A 27938-nucleotide genomic window follows, 5' to 3' on the forward strand; every position below is an offset into this window, starting at 1 on the left:
TTGGTATATATTTATGTGCACGAATGGAAATACCCATCCGATCGTCTACCCAGGGTATTACGATGGGTAGACTCTATATTACTTTGTAAAAATCTGGATATATATCCGTGTGCTGTTACTAACCATGCTAACACAGACAGGGTATATGACGTATGACTTCTTGCTAACGTGTAATGTATGAACATTCTACATCTTTTGCAGTGTCAACCCAGGGTGACCGTTGAAGACATATTGTCAACTTCAGGTAGTTAGTTTAGTGTGCTGGTCAACCTGGGGTAGTCACGATATACACTTTAATACACATATATTTATGTGAACTTGAAAGATGAACTTAGTTGAAATGCTACATGTTGGGAAATTTCGATATGTGCAATTTAGGCGCTCAATAGGCTATATATTATAAATTAATAAGTTATATGCACCCTAAATCAAATGTATATATTTATATTGCCTTTGTATTATTTATGATCTGATTTGTAAATTCAATGTATTTGTTATGGAAATAACGATATAGGGAAAAAATTCAAGAAATACATCAAAAGTAGATTAAATCAACGTGCGTGCGAAACGACAACAGTTGTTAGAAATGCATTTTTAACGATGCTTTGCATCAAAAGATAATGTGAATGACGACATTAAAACTCATTAATGTTGCTATAAATAAAAAAATTATGAGATCATTTCTAACAAATGTTACTTTTTTACAAGATCTCATGACTTCAAAACAAATTAAATCTGCGTGCTAATTGAGAATAACATGCAACTGTTGTTTAAAATTTACCATAAAATCATGTTTTTAAATGCTGCGAAATATATAGTTCAAAACACTTTTAAATAAAACCCAAATTTGATATAATGAGCTTGATCAATGAAAGTTTTGCGTTGCGCACACTATGGCGGTGGCTTTAATTGGTACCACGCTCATCTATATCATTATCCTATTTTGCTAGCTATTTGAGGGGCCCCTGTGACACACGCATGGGAACAGGGCGCTAGTCCTTCACGCCACTGGTCCAACACTCCGATAGTCCGACATGCCGCTAGTCCGAATCTGAAATGCACTTTACCAGTCCGACACGCAGCTAGTCCGAATCGAAAATGCACAATGCCAGTCCTACACGCAGCTAGTCGGAAAATGAAAACCACTGCGTTTGTCCGAAACTGAAAACCACTGCGCTAATCCGAATCTGGGAAACATCCCCTAGTCTGACACTGCGCTAGTCCGAATCTAAAAACACTGCGCTAATCCAAACTGAAAACCAGTGCGCTTGTCCGAATTTGAAAAACATTGTAATAGCAGATAACCAGATTCGGAATAACGCAGTGTTTTTCAACTTCGAACTAGCGCAGTGTTATAAAACTTGGGACTAGTGTAGGATCGGACTGCAGAAGTGTTTTCCAGATTTGGACTAGCGCAGTGTATTTCGGATTCGGACTAGCGGCGTGTCGGACTAAAAAGTGTTTGCAGATTCGGACTAGCGGCGTATCGGACTGTTGCAGTGGTTTTCATTTTCGGACTAGCGCATGCTTTTTTCGGACTAGCGCAGTGGTTTTCATTTTCGGAGTGACGCACCCCTAGGTATACGAAATTTGTGTAGTCGGACTAGTGGCGTGTCGTACTAGAAGCGTGTCGGGCTAGCGGCGTGTCGGACTGAGCGGTGTAGCCCGTTCATGTTTTCGGCTGACCTAATGCATTTTTAATACATTGACATAAAATATGTTTTTTTTTATATCGGCATTTCGAAAAAATCCAAATACTTTGCAAACGTTGCTATCCGATCCCTTAAGCCATTTAGTGCAACATTTTTGCAAAACAGTACGTTACAGACATTATCAACACATTGTGATATACTTGATTTTACTATAGGTAACAATGCGTCAACTATAAATAATTATGTGAAAAGTATAAGATATAATCCATTAAGTGCACATGGCTTAATTGAATGCGACATTACATTTCCTGAGTAAGCTAATGTGATTTTATATTAATAAAAATTCCTTTAAAAGGAATAGGGCGGGCAAATGAAAAACTGTCAAGAGAAATGAAAGAATGAGTAAGTCTTCACAATTAAAAACAGGGAAAATATGACACAACATCGATTTCCAATGGGGGAATAACACAAAACGTATAAACAAAGTAAAAAGAGTTTTTAACTTTATACGTTTGTTATTCCCCATTGAGGTTGTGTCATATTTTCCTGATTTTAATCTTATCTATTGCTTATCCTTTGTTCTCTGCTGGTCAGTTGGAACAGATTTTCCCTGTTTTATATTAACCCTTCACATCATAACAGAAGACGTTTTATGTTAACATTTTAAATAAAACATTGTTATAAAACTTTTGTAGATAATAGTTATTTAAAACATTTTCGTAATCATACCTAGAGGGTTTTTTTAATCATCAGATAGAAACACTTCTGCTCATCTTCTCTGGTGAGACAACAGGGCTGGGGTATCTTTCAATTCCATATCAAAGTTTAAAAATCTGTCATATCAATTTCCTCAATATGTTGTTTTGATACAACTTATGAGGGGAAAAGTTTGATTTTACAATATTTCGATATTATTTCCTAACTTTGTAACTTTATTATGATTAAAATAACTGTATTTCAAAGCGTCAAACTATATCATTATTTTGTCCCAACAAAAATAATCCAGAGAATAAGATATTCATTCATATGTTTATTTATTTTATTCAACCTGGGCCATTTCTACTGGTGCACATGCATTCTAATAATTTGTCTATATATAATACCTTATACAAGCATCAGCAAGCACTATTTGTCACACGATTTGAAAAGTAAATAGCCTATGTACACACTGAACACAATGCACATACAAGCTGTATTTAAGTACATGCTGAAGCTGTCAGTATAAAATGATATATATGACCTTCACGATGCTATTAATTTAGCCCAAAGATTAGGAAAACTAGCAAAACTGGTGAACTGGTGCTGTTCAAATAAAAACATCTGCAAATCTTGCTGCAATTTCCAAATAGTATTTCTATTACTTAAATAATTATTTTTGTTATTTCTTTTAATACAAACACATTACTGCCTATGACGACTTTATCGTATTACTTACATATCAAAATCAAGTAATAATTACAAAACTCGCCGTAAACTATCACCTCTGTGGGTGTTTGGGATATAACTGGCACGAATATTTTCTCAACACTGCGGCATGTGAAAAAGTAGGTCAATAGTCAGAGAATATAGGGCGGGTGCGGCACGCACCCGCCCAAAAAGTAATTAGAGAGTTTGCTAAGTGCCGTTCAACAAGTTTGTTACGTTACGACAAATTTCGACGCATGACGAAACATTTTTTGCGCCGAAGTGGGCCAAAACCTCTAGAATTTTTTCCATAAACAACTGAAGGTAAAGTCAAGTCCATTCATGCGAAAAAAATCCGGACAAAACAACTTTTCCGACAGTGTAACCTAAAGCGCATAACGTAACAAAAAATTAACCCCTCGAACTGTTGTCTTTCTCCGACATTAACCGTATGTTAAGTCATACATACATACATACATCATCATTTTATTTCATTCAAATCAACATGCAAAATATATATAAAAGACACAAAATTTGAATGAGGAGATGCTCAAAAGGCATGAAGCGAGCACCCCCCTTACACTTAAGTTACAACATACAATTATACAAACTTTACAAATAAAAGAAAAAAGAAAGAGGAGAAGAAGAAAGAACCTAGTGCAATATGCACGAATACCCATCCGATCGTCTACCCAGGGTAAGGTTACCCAGGGTAACCTTACCCTGGGTAGACTCTATATTACTATGACTTCTTGCCAACGTGTAATGTCTATGAAAATTATACGCCTATGAACATTATACATCTTTTGCAGTGTCAAACCTGGGTGACCGTTGAAGAGATACTGTCAACTTCCGGTAGTTAGTTTAGTGTGCTGGTCAACATGAGGTAGTCACGATGTACACTTTAATACGCATATATTTAGGCCTATGTGAACTTGAAAGATGAACATGGTTGAAATGCTACATGTTGGGAAATTTCGATATGTGCAATTTAGGCGCTCAATATAATATTGTCAAAAATGTTATATAGGTATATTACTCAACTTTCTATTACCCGGTACGGGTATATATTTACTTTATTCTTCCTTTATCATGTTTATCTTTTTAGTTTCTTTATCTTTCTAACATTCCAAACACCGGCCAAACCCCATCTCTTCTCACTCTTCATTCTGAACTTACACGTGTTTAAAAATGGTTAATATGGATTAATAAAACTGTACATATTAAATCATTGTAAATACCAACTTGGACTACCGGTATATGTAATGTACCACGGCCATGTCCACGCTACGGACGTTCCGTAAACACTTCGCTGGAACGCTGATACTCATGAACTGGTCATGCTGGTCTGGGGTTTCCCACACAAACACCACCATTCATCATGTTAATGCTTTCAAAGTTGCCCGGTGCGGCATTGCAACCAACGGGCTTACACGCTGCATGCATCAATGATGATATTGTATGTTCTTTTAATACTCAGACCCCAGTCCCATCACTCTGTTAGTTTCTCGTCCGCGCCCTCCTCCTTTTTTGAAGATGTTTCAAATTTCTTTTTATTTTGTAAACTTTCAGCTATAACTTTTTGAAAAAGATGTTTCAGAAGTTGAAACTTATTTTACGGCTTTGTAAATGCATAATACATCATTTCAGAAGAGTTTTGTGATCACTAGAGGAGCCTACCTCTCAAAACAATAAAATAAAAAGGGCCTCCTCCTTTTTCTCAGATATCAATCTGTATGTCGAATACCCAAAATATGATGCCAAATACAGGTGTTTAGCGTCGTTTTCCAATAAAAAATTGAAAATAAAAAGCCCCTCATCTTCCTAATTTTTAAAAACCCGGACGAGAAACATATTTTAATTTTTAATTGGCCTTATAGTACATGAGTGCCGCATACCGGTATTACTGTGGACGCCAATTGATGTTCTAGTTGACATGTTCGTTATTTATTAATGTGCAAACTTGAATGAAGATGTAGGCCTGCGCACACTGTACACATGTCCTTATTCATGTTATTTAACGGGAATTAAATGTATAAGAAGAACAGCTCTAGGGTAGTACATACCTCGTAACTCTATATCAAAGACCCTATCACATTGTCTACCCAGGGTAAGGTTACCCAGGGTAACCTTACCCTGGGTAGACGATCGGATGGGTATTTCCATTCGTGCATATTTAGGTTTATATAATGTGAGTATATTTGGTTGAAATACAGCACAGGCCATATAGAAATTTCCCCTAATAAATTTTAAACACTTATGTATTTCTTTTAAATGAAAAAAAAAACGATATTAAGAACGGTAAAAACATTCCAACTTTGAAGAAAAACAAGTTCAAATGAACTCTTTTTAACATCAGGAAAACATATATATTACTATATAGCAAAACACTAATAGTCTGAAAACATCGAAACACCGTAGTGCAAATATATTGAGAAAATGTTGAAGAAAAAATAAGCAAGAAACTGCAGCCTAAAATTAATGCTAAATAGAACCCTTGAAATATAGGCCTATTGAAAACCTAAATGGCAAAATCATGCAACAAAGAAAAAAAGGAATTAAAATTGCGAATATCATGAACATTTAGAGAAAATAAGAGTAACATGATTATCAATGTATCATTGCCCTCTATCCGACGTTTGTCCAGCAGATACAGTAGCATAAACAGGACATGTTCAGAGGGGGGGGCATATTGGGGGAAGAATCACAACCATTTCCATTAATCAGGGACGTTAATTAATTATAGTAGTCACTTAATACTCCTAATTAGTCGAATGGAAGAAGCTATGCGGTTAATGCATTTCTTCTATGTAGCGTATGTTTGAAATTTTTAAGAATTCCAATAGGCCTACTTGCACCAGGACTAGCTACAATGTATTAAGGATACGATACATGATTTATCGACAAGTGACTCATTTCGGAATGCGATCATGAATTTTGAAGAAAAAAAAAGTTTCCACAGGCTTCGTTGGGATTCGAACCAACGATTCGAACTTCCTTTGATTACGCGTCTAGCGCTTTACCGCTCGTCCACGGTGGCAGTTGAGTGGAGGAGTGTAATGATAAATGATAAATCCCATAATGCCATCTTTAGCCTTTTGTTTACAAAAAAAAGACGCGTTTTGTAATGATAGATTAGCCGTTTTATGCATAAAGAGCACGAACGTTTGGGAAATGTTTCAAACAAATAATAAAGACACTGATGTGATGAAGAAATTGCGTAAGTCGGGAAATATCTGCGTCGCAATGTTTTGTTGTGGTTTTAGGAATGTGACCTTAAAAATTTACGACTTCATGACATTATCATTCGAAATCAACAAAAGGTATTTAAACAGTATATGGCCCCATTCTTTCTCTAGAGTGTTTTGTACATGTATGTGAAATAGCTTCAACAATGGTTCGCTGCATAATGGTAAAAACAGCCTTGACCTAAAAAAGGGCGAGAGGTACCATATTTACCGATTCAGGCTAAATTTAAAATTGATATAAAACGTTTGTTTTTGATCGATTACAAAAATTAATTTTGTCATTATAAAGAAATTGTGTCTTGCGTGAATTACACTACAGTTTTTTATTCTTAGGGCTCTTTAACTTCTTCAAATAATTTTTTAATGATAGAGTGAATCCCCTGGCCCTCTATAATTACGCACAAAAGATCGAGTCCCCTTAAAGAAAAGTGCTGCTGAATCTTAAGAACATTAGACCATAAAAATGGAATAAAAATGGTGTACTTTTTTTAAAAAAAAAAGAATTCTCTGCAATTCTTACAATTATCCTAGAATATATAAAAGTGTACTTGAACATTGACATGCTTTGTACATGTCTATGGCAAGTATATTGCACAATAGAACAGAAAAACCTGGTTTTCGCCGATAAACCTGGTTTTTCAATCGAAAACCTGGTTTTCGATCGAAAAACCGGTTTTTCATATCGAAAACCAGGTTTATCAATTCGATTGTCAGAGTTTTTGATAAACTTGGTTTTCGGCTGATAAACCAGGTTTATCAAAACTATGACAATCCAATCGATAAACTTGGTTTTTCGATTTGATAAACCTGGTTTTTCAATCGAAAACCAGGTTTTTGAATTTGATTGTCATAGTTTTTGAGAAACCAGGTTTATCGGCCGAGTATGGCAAGTATATTGCACAATAGAACAGAAAAACCTGGTTTTTCGTAGATAAACCTGGTTTTTCGATCGAAAAACCAGGTTTTTCAGTGAAAAACCAGGTTTTTCGGCCGAGAAACCTGGTTTTTCGCCGATAAACTTGGTTTTTCACTGATAAACCTGGTTTTTCAAACGAAAAACCAGGTTTTTTGAATTCGATTGTCATAGTTTTTCGAAAATCCTGGTTTCTCGGTCGATAAACCTGGTTTATCAAAAACTATGACAATCGAATTTGAAAAACCTGGTTTTCGATTGAAAACCAGGTTTATCAAAAAATATGACAATCGATTTGAAAAACCAAGTTTATCGGCGAAAACCAGGTTTATCGGTCGATAAACCTGCTTTATCAAAAACTATGACAATCGAATTTGAAAAACCTGGTTTGTCGATTGAAAAACCAGGTTTATAAAAAAAAACTATGACAATCGATTTGAAAAACCAAGTTTATAGAAGAAAACTTGGTTTCTCGGTCGATAAACCTGGTTTTTCAAAAACTATGACAATCGAATTCGAAAAACCTGGTTTTTCGATTGAAAAACCAGGTTTATCAAAAAACTATGACAATCGATTTGAAAACCAAGTTTATCGACGAAAACCAGGTTTATCGGTCGATAACCCTGGTTTTTCAAAAACTACGACAATCGAATTCGAAAACCAAGTTTCTCGGTCGATAAACCTGGTTTTTCAAAACTATGACAATCGAATTCGAAAACCAGGTTTATCAAAAACTACATTGTATGACAATCGAATGCTCCTCGAAAACCGGAATTTCCAAACCATTAGTAATGGCGACACACTTCATGGCGCGCGGGCATGGTGTGATCAACGAGGTAGAAAGGATAGAGCGCCCTGCTCGCCGAATCTGTGAAGCCGGTTTGGGTGCTGTATAGATACACAAACAGGCGCGTAGCCAGCATTGTCAGTCCGAGGGGGCAAACGTCTTTATCGTCCCTAAAACGTCGTTATCGTCCCTATTCTTTTTTATCGCAATATCGCGTGTGCGTAGCACGCGAGTCTATTTGTTTTGGTAAATAACGAGCGCGAGTAGCGCGTGAGCCGAAATTTTTGGGTTAAATCTCCCTTCTCCCCTTTTCTTCTCCTCCTCTTTCTTTCTTTCCTTTCCTCCTCTTCCTCTCCTTTCCTTCTCTTTCCTTTTCCTTCCCTTTTCTTCCCTCTCCTTCTCCCTTCCTTCTCTTTCTCCCTCTCTTCCCTTCTTTTCTCTTCTTTTTTTCCGTCCCCATTTTATAAAGGCAAGCACGCCTGAATCTGGTATTTCATCGCTCCTGCCGATTTGGTAAAGGTGCTCTTACATATACCCCTTGAAGATTCCACATCCATCCTACCAATATCATGTTAAAAACCTGTAAGCACATCATGATTTATCACTAAATGGCGGTCGGAAAATTGCTGAAAATTTGCTGGCATGGAGTGTACAGTACCAGGGGAATCGATGCGTGTACGAAGTTGTGGTACTCGACAGTTTGTTTTCAAGCTCCTTGTAGGCCTATAGCGTACAAACCACAATAAATCAGCAAATCCACTCGGCTTCATAAGCGTTTGTTGTTTTTTATATTCCCCGTCTCTGAAATCAATGACGTAATCAAAATCTACTCAATATTCATATTTTCGGACGTTGTTTGCTCCAATCCAGGCCCTGCTCCAGTCCTCAATACAACACAGTGAAGCGGCCGTGCGTGAGTACCGGTATTCGAGGCCTGGAGGATCTAGCCTAAGTGCAATCGGGGAGTGCAAGCTTATAGTATTCGATTGTCATAGTTTTTTTTGATAAACCAGGTTAATCAAAAACTATGACAATCGAATTCGAAAAACCTGGTTTTTCGATTGAAAAACCAGGTTTATCAAAAAAACTATGACAATCGAATTGAAAAACCAAGTTTATCCGCGAAAAACCTGGTTTCTCGGTCGATAAACCTGGTTTTTCAAAAACTATGACAATCGAATTTGAAAAACCTGGTTCCTCGATTGAAAAACCAGGTTTATCAAAAACAACTATGACAATCGAATTGAAAACCAAGTTTATCAGGGAAAACCAGGTTTCTCGGTCGATAAACTTGGTTTATCAAAACTATGACAATCAAATTCGAAAAACCTGGTTTTCGATTGAAAACCAGGTTTATCAAAAAACTATGACAATCGAATTGAAAACCAAGTTTATCGGCGAAAAACCAGGTTTCTCGGTCGATAAACCTGGTTTTTCAAAACTATGACAATCGAATTCGAAAACCTGGTTTTTGATTGAAAACCAGGTTTATCAATAAAACTATGACAATCGAATTGAAAACCAAGTTTATCAGTGAAAACCAGGTTTCTCGGCCGATAAACCTGGTTTCTCAAAAACTATGACAATCAAATTCGAAAAACCTGGTTTTTCGATTGAAAACCAGGTTTATCAAATCGAAAAACCAAGTTTATCGATTGGATTGTCACAGTTTTTGATAAACCTGGTTTATCAGCCGAAAAACCAAGTTTATCAAAAAACTCTGACAATCGAATTGATAAACCTGGTTTTTCGATTTGAAAACCTGGTTTTCGATTGAAAACCAGGTTTTCGATTGAAAACCAGGTTTATCGACGAAAACCAGGTTTATCGACGAAAAACCAGGTTTTTCTGTTCTATTGTGCAATATACTTGCCATAGCCGAGAAACCTGGTTTTTCACTGATAAACTTGGTTTTTCAATTCGATTGTCATAGTTTTTATTGATAAACCTGGTTTTTCAATCAAAAAACCAGGTTTTTCGAATTCGATTGTCATAGTTTTTGAAAACCAGGTTTATCGACCGAGAAACCTGGTTTTTCGCCGATAAACTTGGTTTTCAATTCGATTGTCATAGTTTTTTGATAAACCTGGTTTTCAATCTAAAAACCAGGTTTTTCGAATTTGATTGTCACAGTTTTTGATAAACCAAGTTTATCGACCGAGAAACCTAGTTTTTACCTGATAAACTTGGTTTTTCAATTCGATTGTCATAGTTTTTTGATAAACCTGGTTTTTCAAATTCGATTGTCATAGTTTTTGAAAAACCAGGTTTATCGACCGAGAAACCTGGTTTTTCAATTCGATTGTCATAGTTTTTTTGATAAACCTGGTTTTTCAATCGAAAACCAGGTTTTCGAATTCGATTGTCATAGTTTTGATTAACCTGGTGTATCAAAAAAAAAAACTATGACAATCGAATAATATACGCTTGCACTCCCCGATTGCACTTAGGCTAGATCCTCCAGGCCTCGAATACCGGTACTCATGCACGGCCGCTTCACTGTGTTGTATTGAGGACTGGAGCAGGGCCTGACTGGAGCAAACAACGTTCGAAAATATGAATATTGAGTAGATTTTGATTACGTCATTGATTTCAGAGATGGGGAATATAAAACAACAGACGCTTATGAAGCCGAGTGGATTTGCTGATTTATTGTGGTTTGTACGCTACATAGGCCTACAAGGAGCTTGAAAACAAACTGTCGAGTACCACAACTTCGTACACGCATCGATTCCCCCTGGTACTGTACACTCCATGCCAGCAAATTTTCAGCAATTTTCCGTCCGCCATTTAAATCATGATGTGCGCCATTTAAATCATGAATTGAAAAACCAAGTTTATCAGGGAAAAACCAGGATTCTCGGTCGATAAACTTGGTTTATCAAAAACTATGACAATCAAATTCGAAAACCTGGTTTTTCGATTGAAAACCAGGTTTATCAAAAAACTATGACAATCGAATTGAAAACCAAGTTTATCGGCGAAAACCAGGTTTCTCGGTCGATAAACCTGGTTTTTCAAAAACTATGACAATCGAATTCGAAAAACCTGGTTTTTTGATTGAAAAACCAGGTTTATCAATAAAAACTATGACAATCGAATTGAAAAACCAAGTTTATCAGTGAAAACCAGGTTTCTCGGCCGATAAACCTGGTTTCTCAAAAACTATGACAATCAAATTCGAAAAACCTGGTTTTTCGATTGAAAACCAGGTTTATCAAATCGAAAACCAAGTTTATCGATTGGATTGTCACAGTTTTTGATAAACCTGGTTTATCAGCCGAAAACCAAGTTTATCAAAAACTCTGACAATCGAATTGATAAACCTGGTTTTCGATTTGAAAAACCTGGTTTTCGATTGAAAACCAGGTTTTCGATTGAAAAACCAGGTTTATCGACGAAAACCAGGTTTATCGACGAAAACCAGGTTTTCTGTTCTATTGTGCAATATACTTGCCATAGCCGAGAAACCTGGTTTTCACTGATAAACTTGGTTTTTCAATTCGATTGTCATAGTTTTTATTGATAAACCTGGTTTTTCAATCAAAAACCAGGTTTTTCGAATTCGATTGTCATAGTTTTTGAAAAACCAGGTTTATCGACCGAGAAACCTGGTTTTTCGCCGATAAACTTGGTTTTTCAATTCGATTGTCATAGTTTTTTTTGATAAACCTGGTTTTTCAATCTAAAAACCAGGTTTTTCGAATTTGATTGTCACAGTTTTGATAAACCAAGTTTATCGACCGAGAAACCTAGTTTTTCCCTGATAAACTTGGTTTTTCAATTCGATTGTCATAGTTTTTTTGATAAACCTGGTTTTTCAAATTCGATTGTCATAGTTTTTGAAAAACCAGGTTTATCGACCGAGAAACCTGGTTTTTCAATTTGATTGTCATAGTTTTTTGATAAACCTGGTTTTTCAATCGAAAAACCAGGTTTTTCGAATTCGATTGTCATAGTTTTTGATTAACCTGGTGTATCAAAAAAAAAAACTATGACAATCGAATAATATACGCTTGCACTCCCCGATTGCACTTAGGCTAGATCCTCCAGGCCTCGAATACCGGTACTCATGCACGGCCGCTTCACTGTGTTGTATTGAGGACTGGAGCAGGGCCTGGACTGGAGCAAACAACGTTCGAAAATATGAATATTGAGTAGATTTTGATTACGTCATTGATTTCAGAGACGGGGAATATAAAAACAACAGACGCTTATGAAGCCGAGTGGATTTGCTGATTTATTGTGGTTTGTACGCTACATAGGCCTACAAGGAGCTTGAAAACAAACTGTCGAGTACCACAACTTCGTACACGCATCGATTCCCCTGGTACTGTACACTCCATGCCAGCAAATTTTCAGCAATTTTCCGTCCGCCATTTAAATCATGATGTGCGCCATTTAAATCATGAATTGAAAAACCAAGTTTATCAGGGAAAAACCAGGTTTCTCGGTCGATAAACTTGGTTTATCAAAAACTATGACAATCAAATTCGAAAAACCTGGTTTTTCGATTGAAAAACCAGGTTTATCAAGAAAACTATGACAATCGAATTGAAAAACCAAGTTTATCGGCGAAAACCAGGTTTCTCGGTCGATAAACCTGGTTTTTCAAAAACTATGACAATCGAATTCGAAAAACCTGGTTTTTGATTGAAAACCAGGTTTATCAATAAAAACTATGACAATCGAATTGAAAAACCAAGTTTATCAGTGAAAACCAGGTTTCTCGGCCGATAAACCTGGTTTCTCAAAAACTATGACAATCAAATTCGAAAAACCTGGTTTTCGATTGAAAAACCAGGTTTGTCAAATCGAAAAACCAAGTTTATCAATTGGATTGTCACAGTTTTTGATAAACCTGGTTTATCAGCCGAAAAACCAAGTTTATCAAAAACTCTGACAATCGAATTGATAAACCTGGTTTTTCGATTTGAAAAACCTGGTTTTTCGATTGAAAAACCAGGTTTTTCGATTGAAAAACCAGGTTTATCGACGAAAAACCAGGTTTATCGACGAAAAACCAGGTTTTTCTGTTCTATTGTGCAATATACTTGCCATAGCCGAGAAACCTGGTTTTTCACTGATAAACTTGGTTTTTCAATTCGATTGTCATAGTTTTTATTGATAAACCTGGTTTTTCAATCAAAAAAACAGGGTTTTCGAATTCGATTGTCATAGTTTTTGAAAACCAGGTTTATCGACCGAGAAACCTGGTTTTCGCCGATAAACTTGGTTTTTCAATTCGATTGTCATAGTTTTTTTGATAAACCTGGTTTTTCAATCTAAAAACCAGGTTTTTCGAATTTGATTGTCACAGTTTTTGATAAACCAAGTTTATCGACCGAGAAACCTAGTTTTTCCCTGATAAACTTGGTTTTTCAATTCGATTGTCATAGTTTTTTGATAAACCTGGTTTTTCAAATTCGATTGTCATAGTTTTTGAAAAACCAGGTTTATCGACCGAGAAACCTGGTTTTTCAATTCGATTGTCATAGTTTTTTTGATAAACCTGGTTTTTCAATCGAAAAACCAGGTTTTTCGAATTCGATTGTCATAGTTTTGATTAACCTGGTGTATCAAAAAAAAAAACTATGACAATCGAATAATATACGCTTGCACTCCCCGATTGCACTTAGGCTAGATCCTCCAGGCCTCGAATACCGGTACTCATGCACGGCCGCTTCACTGTGTTGTATTGAGGACTGGAGCAGGGCCTGGACTGGAGCAAACAACGTTCGAAAATATGAATATTGAGTAGATTTTGATTACGTCATTGATTTCAGAGACGGGGAATATAAAAACAACAGACGCTTATGAAGCCGAGTGGATTTGCTGATTTATTGTGGTTTGTACGCTACATAGGCCTACAAGGAGCTTGAAAACAAACTGTCGAGTACCACAACTTCGTACACGCATCGATTCCCCCTGGTACTGTACACTCCATGCCAGCAAATTTTCAGCAATTTTCCGTCCGCCATTTAAATCATGATGTGCTGAATGCTGGCTACGCGCCTGTTTGTGTATCTATACAGCACCCAAACCGGCTTCACAGATTCGGCGAGCAGGGCGCTCTATCCTTTCTACCTCGTTGAGGGGGCGCAACACTAAATAAGCGTCCCATAGGATAACGTGTGATTTCGGCCTACTTCGAGCGCCATTCCTGGCGTCCCTGCAATACTTGGCAAAATAAATTTGGTATCAAATTAAAGCTCTGTTTCTGTAGATTCCAAAACTTTTGTCGGCATATATCGATGACCGTTGACTTTTTTCGCTATTTCGCGGTGCAAAAAATATGGCCTAAAAATATACTAAATTCACCACTCGCACTTCAAAATCGGAAGTTGTCTTCATCCGCCACAGAGAATTGCTTTTGAGAGTAAATGTCCGGTTGTTTCTGCATCTTATCATTGAAGACACTTGTCGAATTCATATGAGCTGATTTTGAGTGATTTAAAGTGAACATGTCGGTAGATATGGTCGCTACAATCTCATATTCACTATGCACTATATTAGCCGAATTTCGTTCTTACATAAAATGCGTAGTGATTTAGTGTTGCGCCCCCTTGATCACACCATGCCCGCGCGCCATGAAGTGTGTCGCCATCACAGAGGAGTAAGATAAGACAGAGCGCGTACCACCAGTCAAAGTCCCCGTGTATTGTATGCTACCAGTTCTCGCATATTCATGAGGGCCGATTGTTCGATCGTGCTGTGTCTAACAATCACGCCAGCGCTGCGTGCCTTCGCGTATGCGCGATAGAGCGTTGCGTGCATTCGCGATTACGCAATAGACCATGAAAAAACGCGATAATTGCGGAGCAGTCTCGCCTGTCGCATTTCATGGAACAATTGGCCCTCATTATGAGGCGGAGACTTTGACTGGTGGTACGCGCTCTGTCTTATCTTACTCCTCTGTGGTCGCCATTACTTATGGTTTGGAAATTCCGGTTTTTCGAGGAGCATTCGATTGTCATACAATGTAGTTTTTTGATAAACCTGGGTTTTCGAATTCGATTGTCATAGTTTTTGAAAAACCAGGTTTATCGACCGAGAAACCTGGTTTTTCGAATTCGATTGTCATAGTTTTTGACCAGGTTTATCGACCGAGAAACCTGGTTTTTCGAATTCGATTGTCGTAGTTTTTGAAAAACCAGGTTTATCGACTGAGAAACCTGGTTTTTCGCCGATAAACTTGGTTTTTCAAATCGATTGTCATAGTTTTTTTTTGATAAACCTGGTTTTTCAATCGAAATCCAGGTTTTTCTAATTCGTTTGTCATAGTTTTTGAAAAACCAGGTTTATCGACCGAGAAACCTGGTTTTCGCCGATAAACTTGGTTTTTCAAATCGATTGTCATAGTTTTTTTGATAAACCTGGTTTTTCAATCGAAAACCAGGTTTTTCAAATTCGATTGTCATAGTTTTGATAAACCAAGTTTATCGACCGATAAACCTGGTTTTTCGCCGATAAACTTGGTTTTTTAAATCGATTGTCATATTTTTTTGATAAACCTGGTTTTTCAATCGAAAAACCAGGTTTTTCGAATTCGATTGTCATAGTTTTTGATTAACCTGGTGTATCAAAAAAAAAAAACTATGACAATCGAATAATATACGCTTGCACTCCCCGATTGCACTTAGGCTAGATCCTCCAGGCCTCGAATACCGGTACTCATGCACGGCCGCTTCACTGTGTTGTATTGAGGACTGGAGCAGGGCCTGGACTGGAGCAAACAACGTTCGAAAATATGAATATTGAGTAGATTTTGATTACGTCATTGATTTCAGAGATGGGGAATATAAAAACAACAGACGCTTATGAAGCCGAGTGGATTTGCTGATTTATTGTGGTTTGTACGCTACATAGGCCTACAAGGAGCTTGAAAACAAACTGTCGAGTACCACAACTTCGTACACGCATCGATTCCCCCTGGTACTGTACACTCCATGCCAGCAAATTTTCAGCAATTTTCCGTCCGCCATTTAAATCATGATGTGCGCCATTTAAATCATGAATTGAAAAACCAAGTTTATCAGGGAAAAACCAGGTTTCTCGGTCGATAAACTTGGTTTATCAAAAACTATGACAATCAAATTCGAAAAACCTGGTTTTCGATTGAAAACTCAGGTTTATCAAAAAACTATGACAATCGAATTGAAAAACCAAGTTTATCGGCGAAAACCAGGTTTCTCGGTCGATAAACCTGGTTTTCAAAAACTATGACAATCGAATTCGAAAAACCTGGTTTTTGATTGAAAAACCAGGTTTATCAATAAAAACTATGACAATCGAATTGAAAAACCAAGTTTATCAGTGAAAAACCAGGTTTCTCGGCCGATAAACCTGGTTTCTCAAAAACTATGACAATCAAATTCGAAAAACCTGGTTTTTCGATTGAAAAACCAGGTTTATCAAATCGAAAAACCAAGTTTATCGATTGGATTGTCACAGTTTTTGATAAACCTGGTTTATCAGCCGAAAAACCAAGTTTATCAAAAAACTCTGACAATCGAATTGATAAACCTGGTTTTTCGATTTGAAAAACCTGGTTTTTCGATTGAAAAACCAGGTTTTTCGATTGAAAAACCAGGTTTATCGACGAAAAACCAGGTTTTCGAAAAAACCAGGTTTTTCTGTTCTATTGTGCAATATACTTGCCATAGCCGAGAAACCTGGTTTTTCGCCGATAAACTTGGTTTTTCAATTCGATTGTCATAGTTTTTATTGATAAACCTGGTTTTCAATCAAAAACCAGGTTTTTCGAATTCGATTGTCATAGTTTTTGAAAAACCAGGTTTATCGACCGAGAAACCTGGTTTTTCGCCGATAAACTTGGTTTTTCAATTCGATTGTCATAGTTTTTTTGATAAACCTGGTTTTTCAATCTAAAACCAGGTTTTTCGAATTTGATTGTCACAGTTTTGATAAACCAAGTTTATCGACCGAGAAACCTAGTTTTTCCCTGATAAACTTGGTTTTCAATTCGATTGTCATAGTTTTTTGATAAACCTGGTTTTTCAAATTCGATTGTCATAGTTTTTGAAAAACCAGGTTTATCGACCGAGAAACCTGGTTTTTCAATTCGATTGTCATAGTTTTTTTGATAAACCTGGTTTTTCAATCGAAAAACCAGGTTTTTCGAATTCGATTGTCATAGTTTTTGATTAACCTGGTGTATCAAAAAAAAAAATGACAATCGAATAATATACGCTTGCACTCCCCGATTGCACTTAGGCTAGATCCTCCAGGCCTCGAATACCGGTACTCATGCACGGCCGCTTCACTGTGTTGTATTGAGGACTGGAGCAGGGCCTGGACTGGAGCAAACAACGTTCGAAAATATGAATATTGAGTAGATTTTGATTACGTCATTGATTTCAGAGACGGGGAATATAAAAACAACAGACGCTTATGAAGCCGAGTGGATTTGCTGATTTATTGTGGTTTGTACGCTACATAGGCCTACAAGGAGCTTGAAAACAAACTGTCGAGTACCACAACTTCGTACACGCATCGATTCCCCTGGTACTGTACACTCCATGCCAGCAAATTTTCAGCAATTTTCCGTCCGCCATTTAAATCATGATGTGCGCCATTTAAATCATGAATTGAAAAACCAAGTTTATCAGGGAAAAACCAGGTTTCTCGGTCGATAAACTTGGTTTATCAAAAACTATGACAATCAAATTCGAAAAACCTGGTTTTCGATTGAAAACCAGGTTTATCAAGAAAACTATGACAATCGAATTGAAAAACCAAGTTTATCGGCGAAAAACCAGGTTTCTCGGTCGATAAACCTGGTTTTCAAAAACTATGACAATCGAATTCGAAAACCTGGTTTTTGATTGAAAAACCAGGTTTATCAATAAAAACTATGACAATCGAATTGAAAAACCAAGTTTATCAGTGAAAAACCAGGTTTCTCGGCCGATAAACCTGGTTTCTCAAAAACTATGACAATCAAATTCGAAAAACCTGGTTTTTCGATTGAAAAACCAGGTTTGTCAAATCGAAAAACCAAGTTTATCGATTGGATTGTCACAGTTTTTTGATAAACCTGGTTTATCAGCCGAAAAACCAAGTTTATCAAAAAAACTCTGACAATCGAATTGATAAACCTGGTTTTTCGATTTGAAAAACCTGGTTTTCGATTGAAAAACCAGGTTTTTCGATTGAAAAACCAGGTTTATCGACGAAAAACCAGGTTTATCGACGAAAAACCAGGTTTTTCTGTTCTATTGTGCAATATACTTGCCATAGCCGAGAAACCTGGTTTTCACTGATAAACTTGGTTTTTCAATTCGATTGTCATAGTTTTTATTGATAAACCTGGTTTTTCAATCAAAAAATCAGGTTTTTCGAATTCGATTGTCATAGTTTTTGAAAAACCAGGTTTATCGACCGAGAAACCTGGTTTTCGCCGATAAACTTGGTTTTCAATTCGATTGTCATAGTTTTTTTGATAAACCTGGTTTTTCAATCTAAAAACCAGGTTTTTCTAATTTGATTGTCATAGTTTTTAATAAACCAAGTTTATAGACAGAGAAAAATGGTTTTTACCTGATAAACTTGGTTTTTCAATTCGATTGTCATAGTTTTTTTGATAAACCTGGTTTTTCAAATTCGATTGTCATAGTTTTTGAAAAACCAGGTTTATCGACCGAGAAACCTGGTTTTTCAATTCGATTGTCATAGTTTTTTGATAAACCTGGTTTTCAATCGAAAAACCAGGTTTTCGAATTCGATTGTCATAGTTTTGATTAACCTGGTGTATCAAAAAAAAAAAACTATGACAATCGAATAATATACGCTTGCACTCCCCGATTGCACTTAGCTAGATCCTCCAGGCCTCGAATACCGGTACTCATGCACGGCCGCTTCACTGTGTTGTATTGAGGACTGGAGCAGGGCCTGGACTGGAGCAAACAACGTTCGAAAATATGAATATTGAGTAGATTTTGATTACGTCATTGATTTCAGAGACGGGGAATATAAAAACAACAGACGCTTATGAAGCCGAGTGGATTTGCTGATTTATTGTGGTTTGTACGCTACATAGGCCTACAAGGAGCTTGAAAACAAACTGTCGAGTACCACAACTTCGTACACGCATCGATTCCCCTGGTACTGTACACTCCATGCCAGCAAATTTTCAGCAATTTTCCGTCCGCCATTTAAATCATGATGTGCTGAATGCTGGCTACGCGCCTGTTTGTGTATCTATACAGCACCCAAACCGGCTTCACAGATTCGGCGAGCAGGGCGCTCTATCCTTTCTACCTCGTTGAGGGGCGCAACACTAAATAAGCGTCCCATAGGATAACGTGTGATTTCGGCCTACTTCGAGCGCCATTCCTGGCAATACTTGGCAAAATAAATTTGGTATCAAATTAAAGCTCTGTTTCTGTAGATTCCAATTTTGTCGGCATATATCGATGACCGTTGACTTTTTTCGCTATTTCGCGGTGCAAAAAATATGGCCTAAAAATATACTAAATTCACCACTCACATTTCAAAATCGGAAGTTGTCTTCATCCGCCACAGAGAATTGCTTTTGAGAGTAAATGTCCGGTTGTTTCTGCATCTTATCATTGAAGACACTTGTCGAATTCATATGAGCTGATTTTGAGTGATTTAAAGTGAACATGTCGGTAGATATGGTCGCTACAATCTCATATTCACTATGCACTATATTAGCCGAATTTCGTTCTTACATAAAATGCGTAGTGATTTAGTGTTGCGCCCCCTTGATCACACCATGCCCGCGCGCCATGAAGTGTGTCGCCATCACAGAGGAGTAAGATAAGACAGAGCGCGTACCACCAGTCAAAGTCCCCGTGTATTGTATGCTACCAGTTCTCGCATATTCATGAGGGCCGATTGTTCGATCGTGCTGTGTCTAACAATCACGCCAGCGCTGCGTGCCTTCGCGTATGCGCGATAGAGCGTTGCGTGCATTCGCGATTACGCAATAGACCATGAAAAAACGCGATAATTGCGGAGCAGTCTCGCCTGTCGCATTTCATGGAACAATTGGCCCTCATTATGAGGCGGAGACTTTGACTGGTGGTACGCGCTCTGTCTTATCTTACTCCTCTGTGGTCGCCATTACTTATGGTTTGGAAATTCCGGTTTTTCGAGGAGCATTCGATTGTCATACAATGTAGTTTTTTGATAAACCTGGGTTTTCGAATTCGATTGTCATAGTTTTTGAAAAACCAGGTTTATCGACCGAGAAACCTGGTTTTTCGAATTCGATTGTCATAGTTTTTGAAAAACCAGGTTTATCGACCGAGAAACCTGGTTTTCGAATTCGATTGTCGTAGTTTTTGAAAAACCAGGTTTATCGACTGAGAAACCTGGTTTTTCGCCGATAAACTTGGTTTTTCAAATCGATTGTCATAGTTTTTTTTGATAAACCTGGTTTTTCAATCGAAATCCAGGTTTTTCGAATTCGATTGTCATAGTTTTTGAAAAACCAGGTTTATCGACCGAGAAACCTGGGTTTTCGCCGATAAACTTGGTTTTTCAAATCGATTGTCATAGTTTTTTTTTGATAAACCTGGTTTTTCAATCGAAAACCAGGTTTTTCAAATTCGATTGTCATAGTTTTTGATAAACCAAGTTTATCGACCGATAAACCTGGTTTTCGCCGATAAACTTGGTTTTTAAATCGATTGTCATATTTTTTGATAAACCTGGTTTTCAATCGAAAAACCAGGTTCTTCAAATTCGATTGTCATAGTTTTTGATAAACCAGGTTTATCGACCGAGAAACTAGGTTATTCGAAAAACTATGACAATCGAATTCAAAAAACCTGGTTTTTCGTTTGAAAAACCAGGTTTATCGGCGAAAAACCAGGTTTTTCTGTTCTATTGTGCAATATACTTGCCATACATGTCAGCATTTGATATGAAATCATTCTGTTTTCAGACTAGTATATGCAGCACAAGTATATGCAGCATCAAAACTGAGATTTTAGTCAGTAATCTTTGCTTAGGATATTGAGCTACTTCAATGGGATTATATATTATCATATAGTTTCCGAATACATTATGTTCGCCGTTTTGCACACCCTGTATAATAGTGATTATACAGATAATTAATTAACATAAATGTTGTAGTTTTAGAAAGGGCAAACTGTGTACTTTCTTTTAAAAAAACGAATTTCAGTTACTGGGAAATGATGAGATTGGCATAATACCCCGGGCATAATACCAGTACTATTCAACTTTTTTTTTTTTTTTATTTTGTTACTCCCTATATTGCCTATCGATCACCCTGTATATTCAAATGCTAACTAATGTAATGGCCATCTTTGAAGCATAAGCTTTCCAGAAATGTATGGGTTTGCATACTTTTCTTGAACTACATTTGAGATATAACCAAAAAGGTGCAAAAAGAGGCGATTTCAACCAAATTTCCAAATGTGCACCAATGAGGTACCAACTTAAAAAATGTGACCAAGTACTAAATTGGCTTATTTTATGGCAACACTGCAGTTGCCATAGCTTATTGTTGAATGACGTAAGGCCTGCTAGGCGGCAAAATCAATATCTAGACGTATAGTCCAAGTGATTATACTTTTATCATTTGGTTTAAGACTTTTAAATATGTGCCAATTACAGCTATAGTTATTTGACTAAAATACCTTAAAACGCTATTTTTGAAGACTGGCAACACTTTAAATATCAAAATAGAAATTGAATTTGTTTGATATTTAATATCTTGATCAAAAACATTCAATTGTGAGATAACATGATGCACAAACATAAAAAAATATGTTTAGTATTACCTAAATACAGGGGAAAAACACTCAAATGTGTTATTTTCTGGCAACACCCCGCTTTACTGATATAATCCCCCAAGCCATTTATATCAATTTTGAATGGGGCATGGTCTGCTTTGTTCACAACCACAATTACAATATTCTGGGAGTCATGGCCAATAGTTTTTTTGCACCTCAAAAATAGGTCAAAATTGCCACTTTTTCAAAATGGCAAAACTATAAGTGTTGCCAAGTCAAAAAAAAGATACAAACGAACACCTCATGAATAATTTAATTTTTTTGTTGGAAAGTAGAAAGATGGTCCATTGTAAGGATCTAATCAAACTTTTTCTATCTTCTCGAATATTGGAGCTATGCCCCGTTCTTTATTAGGCAAATTTCAGCATTTTCAGCCTGAAATGAGCTAAAATCGCCTTAAATACATTCAGGGTCGTTACCATGGCAACGGGTAACATATGAGCGAGCAAAGTGGATTTTTACAATCTACACCCAAAGCCCTTTCGACCAACACGATAAAAAAATTTTGACCTTGGCCAACTGTGTATGTTAATTAGGTGGGGTGACACTTAAGCATTCAGTTTTCAATTTAATATAACGATTTAACGTGGTCTAATTGCTCTGTTTCTATGAGGTATTATATTCATAGATCATAGTCAAAGGTCATTAGGGGTCGCTACCAGTTGACACTTACAAACGACTGTCTTCGTGGTCATAAGAACACATTGTCCTGTAAGTTTATTTCGGACTCAAAGGTCATTTAGGGGCCACTTCCGGTATAAATGCAAACACCTTCAAAAATTGTATTTGCCAGGAAAAACAGCAGAGTGAAGATAAGTTCAGACATGAATTGTTGTTACTCAATGTGTTATTTGTGTGTTTTTGTTTTGGATCAAAGTTCATTAAGGGATCACGTCCGGTCCGAGATGAAATACCTTGCCTCTTCTGCCACAAATAACACAGAGACGTCACTTACACACATGCATCGACTTTAGCCCGGTCTATTGTATGGGGTGGGCAGGCGGTCGTTAAGGGGTTACCACGGCGGTGTTCGTGGTCTTATACAACATCTAGTTCTAGTTCCCTTTGTCATTAGCAAAATGGCCAAAATTGGCAAAACAGCCGCTCATGTTCTTCTTTCTTTCTTCTGTCAATCACATAATAAACCATCGTAGTCACATACTTTGAGCTATTTTAACCTTAGTTGGTCTCTAGGACCATTATGTGGTGCCACACATGTCACGTGATCAACTCGAGGTTAAATGTCATCCAAAGGTCAGTATGGCAAAAAAATGTGATTTCCACTTACAATACTACTCCTACAAATTACATAGGACAATGACGTCACATGCACATATGCATCGGCTATAACCACTGCCTATATGGTGTACACAGAATTGATGTCAAATACCTTAAAAATGCTACGGCTTCTGCAACTTACATAGTACAATGATGACACTTGGTCAATATTGGTGGCACAAATATTTTGTGAACAACTCGAGGTCAAAGGTCACTATGGCTAAAACATTTAAAGTAAAAAATGCCACATTGCATTTTCGTGCCTGGAATCTTTGGACAATTCTCTGTTGCTAAGAGAGCCGTCGCCGCCGGGCTGGCTGGCTGACAGCTAAATTGTGTTATTTTCATTTTCAATTATGGTCCCCATACGAGTGGTCCATTGTCGTGCCTGGAATCTTTGGACAATTCTCTGTCGCTAAGAGAACCGTCGCCGCCGCGCTGGCTAGCTGACAGCTAAATTTTATTATTTTCATTTTCAAAAACATAATTTGCACACGGTACCAAGGACGGTACGATAGTCTCAATTATGCAATTTATGGTCCCCATACGAGTGGTCCTTAAGCTGAACGTACACTGGCGGTAAATTTAAGATTTAAAATGGTCACGCTAAATATTTGGGTATGAGAATATGAAAAACAACCCCGGTTTTGAATAAATAGCGTCCAAGTTTGTGAAAAAAATCGGGCTCTTCAGCTCTGTACAAAGTATTGGGACTAAGATTCTGAAAACATGATAATAATGACCAAACTTGGGCAATTAAGATTCACTACCCCAGACTTTTCATTTGATATTACCCATTTGAGGCCAAACGTCACGCATGAGTAATTTAAAATAACAGCATGAGTCCACATGTTATTAAACATACAGCGAATAGGTTTTAGGTGCCATGTTGTAAAATCAATTTAAAATCAAGCTATCGCTCGACAAAATCCGAAATAATGTTTTTATACAACTTAAAAAATTATATATTATATATCTACTTTCAGAACATACAATACACCAGCAGCTGCTGATATATCCATCGGTTCTAACACTGATCCTGGTTCTAAGAAGAGAAGACCATGGGGATTATTAACCCTGATCGGCTTTGTATGTGTCATCATTGCAATATTCCAAATCGGGGTAGTGGTTAAATATATCACCGGACATCCTGTTAGTCTTCACAATGTTCAAGCAAAAGAAGTACGGATATAAATTGGTATATTTACATATTTGTCACGCGATCAAATATGCGGCAAATCTAATGTGGCAACAGAATTTCAGCAAAAGTAATGATTATAAACGTTATTTTTTAATGCTAGTATAAGATCATTAAACTAGACAAATTTTTTTTATTGTTTCTCCCAAGCAAATGAACAAAAGTACCGTTTCCTATTCTACTCAAGGCATTTCAATTCTGCATTTTCAATACACTTTGCTTTTCATATTTCAGTCCTGGTCTCATCTGATAATTCATGGAGCTGAGGATAAACAAATCGAAAACGCTAAGCCAGCGGTAAGTTTCTGCAATTAAATAATACATTGCCACTTGTACCATGTACCCAAGTGTAACTAAAATTTATAAACAGCTGTTATGTTCCATGTTCCATGCATTTACTTCACTTACTCTTCCCCTTCTTATACACCATGTGGTGTCGACGGAAAATATAACTTTCTCTCTTGCGCAAATGTGGCTCAGCCCCGCTGCTCAGTTTAGCTTTTATGATAATACTCCTAGCAGGATGTGCAACATAATTGGAACATTCAGTCGTTCTGGTTACTAAGGTAAAACCTTCAGCAAATTCAAAGTTCAAGATGACCGCCATTTTTCACCGCCTATAAATGTTAAACCCAGTGGCGTGCGCAGCACATTGAAAGTGGTGGGGCCCCGTTTTCCCCCGGATCCCCCGAATAACCAACAAAAGTGGGGGGGCATAGCCCTCTGCCCCCCCCTTGCGAACGCCACTGGTTAAACCTAAATGTTACAAGGGATCAAATGGTCACACAAGAAGCAAAAGTTGCAGTCGCCCCCTTGCAGTAGCAAGTTGCAGTAGCGTCTGCATACATGTGACTACACACAAGATCAAGATATCTGTCACTTTGCACTGCATCTTGTGCTACAAATGCAGCCCCTTGATCACACATGTATATCATGCATAATGCTACTGTCTTGAAGCCAAATGGGCTACAATTTTAATCTAACTTGCGAGAGGTTCTAGACTTGCTTAAGTATGCTTAAGATTGCTTAAGTATGTGTTTGCGTGTTCTGAGTTGCAAGGAAGATTTTGCGCCTTATAAGATTACTTATTATTATTATTATTATTATTATTATTATTATTATTATTATTATTAGTATTATTATTATTATTATTATTATTATTATTATTATTGATAATCATTTTGAAATTTTGTGACAATATGATGAAGGTCAATGTCACCATAGGCCAAACAAGGGTTACATTTTGTTACGAAAATTAGTGCATGCATTTTTCAAGAAAATGGTTTTTTTGTCCAAAGTCATTTCAAGGTTGTCAGAGGTCATTTGAAGGTCACGACTGGAATTTTTTAAAGACCGCAGCATATCTAGCTAGTTCTTTTTTCTTTCTGTCAATCTGCTTCTCAAGCATCATCGTTCAGTGACGCCACTTGCACACGTGCTGTGCTTGTAGAGTGTCCATAGATTTGTGGTCAATGGTCATAAAGGGGTCACTACTCAACGGTGTATAAGGGAGTAATATCCAGTCTGAAATAATAAAAGGCTTTCAGAAATCCTATTCTGTCTTAAGTTACATAGTTGCACATGTGCATGTGTTTATATTTAGTTGGGAGTTTTGAAATTGTTCCCATAATTTGACAACTACACGTAATACACATTGTAATTTGAATATGTCATCACTCATCACTGCTCTGCAGAAAGGTTTAATGCCAACAACCCTAGGCGAGTCTGCACATTATCGCCGCCCACTTTGGTGGTAACCCCCAAGCTTCACCGTTAGAACTTAAACGATCACTGACAGACAATATATCGGCTACCAACAATGCATGGCTCAACACTCACAGCACTCGTCATCGCGAAGACTGGTGGCCACCACGACGAACCACTCTAATTGGGTCAATAAACTTCCTTTGAAATCGCCGATTGCACTCAAGGTATCTTAAGTGGCAGTGGCGTGGCGTGGGTCATCCGTATGGGGGGGCACCGACCATGATTGGGGGTCACGTGCCCCCGTGCCCCTATGACGCTACGCCAGTGTTAAGTGGTGTTGTCAACAAGCTTACAATCGATCGTATCATCATAATCTTGTAGTGTATTGAGTAAATTCAGTGGTTAAATAAAATGTCCCTGGTTATTTGATCGGATTTTGATATCGCATTATACACGGTACTATTTTTAACATAATCATAGTTATTTACTAATTTGTTGTATTAAATATTCGAACGACAATGATTCCTAAATTTAACAAAAATGTCACAGCTGTTGAAGAACACAGGCGAATTGATATTATGTCCCATCTAATAAGGTGGGCGATGCTATTTTTTAATTGTGTTATTAAAACAAACATTTTGACACCACTTTTTGACGTTTTTGATCCCTATGACCCCTCACGAGTTTCATGTGACATATAGGGGCATAGTCAATGAAGGTTGTGACCAAGTTAGGTTAAAATCGGTCCAAGACCACAAACACAGCCGTGTTGTGACCTCTTAATGACCTTTGACCCCAAAATATATGAAAACCCCATAGACATTGGCTAATATCAATGCATGTGTGCACGTGGCATCACTTTGCCATGTTATTTGTGGCAGAAGGGGCATTTTGAGGGTTTTCAGTCTCAGACCGGAAGTGACCCCTTAATGACCTTTTACCCCAAATCTGTGTACACCCCACAGACACTGGGTAAAAACATTGCATGTGTGTAAGTGACATCACTGTCCTACGTAATTTGAGGTTTTGACTTTTAAAACCTACATTTTGGTCAAAAAGTGTGATTGAAAAGGTAGTTTTCAACATATTTTCCACATTCGCCTTGCTATAACATTGAATTGTGTTATCTGTTGACTTAATTGTAGGATTTAATTGGATTAAAATTTGTAAAGTGTTTAAGAATGAGAATAAAGGTATTGTTTTAGCCGCTGTCGTGCATCTATCGTCTCATATAACACGGGCGACATCATTATTTTAAGTAAAATAATTCGGCTTCGCCTCGTTGTTTTACTTAAAATAATGATGTCGCCCGTGTTATATGAGACGATAGATGCACTCCAGTGGCTAAAACCAATACCTTTATTCTCTATACACAACCGTGACTAACGTCACGGCTGTGTAAGAAGAAGAAGATCCTGTTAGAAAAACGACACAGCCGTAGTCAACGGCTATGAAATACCCCTTGCTAAATGTTGCGGCAGCACAATAATGTCACATTACTATTTGAGTGCTCCTCCGACTTGGTCATGGACATAATAACATGAACAGTATCAGAGTGTACAATAATATTATCATTTAAGATACATTATTCTACAGTAATCGTAATTGTCTCACTACCATGTTTAGAATTCTTCAGAGAGCTCAAAGAGCACACAATGCAAGGTGCCTCGATTCGACCCCAAGACGGATCATCCGCCATATGTTTCCTGCAAACGAGTCCAACCATTACCAGACTCATGCGACTTGGCACATAAGATCTACTTATCACAGCCGAAGCCAGTGTGTCCTGACCAACGGGAGCTTAGTATTTGCCAGTTTCAGGTAAAATCATTTCATCAATGGGACGGTTGAGATTTTAAGGGATTGGGTCTATTCAACTATATTCGAATTTGAAGGGTTTGTTTAAGACGCAACATTTATCAAACGTTTATAATCAGGTG

At 37.3% G+C, this 27938-nt stretch overlaps 1 protein-coding gene across 1 annotated transcript in view; it reads left to right on the forward strand.

The window, feature by feature from the left end:
* LOC140159982 (uncharacterized) overlaps positions 1-27938 on the forward strand; it is a 61326-nt gene that overhangs the window by 19185 nt on the left and 14203 nt on the right. Inside the window, exons 3-5 of the mRNA XM_072183249.1 lie at positions 24080-24275; positions 24526-24588; positions 27625-27819. Of these exons, the coding sequence (XP_072039350.1) occupies positions 24080-24275; positions 24526-24588; positions 27625-27819 (454 nt within the window). The remainder of the gene's footprint in view (positions 1-24079; positions 24276-24525; positions 24589-27624; positions 27820-27938) is intronic.

Source organism: Amphiura filiformis, chromosome 9 (genome assembly GCF_039555335.1).
Source record: "Amphiura filiformis chromosome 9, Afil_fr2py, whole genome shotgun sequence".
Classification (NCBI taxonomy): Eukaryota; Metazoa; Echinodermata; class Ophiuroidea; order Amphilepidida; family Amphiuridae; genus Amphiura; species Amphiura filiformis.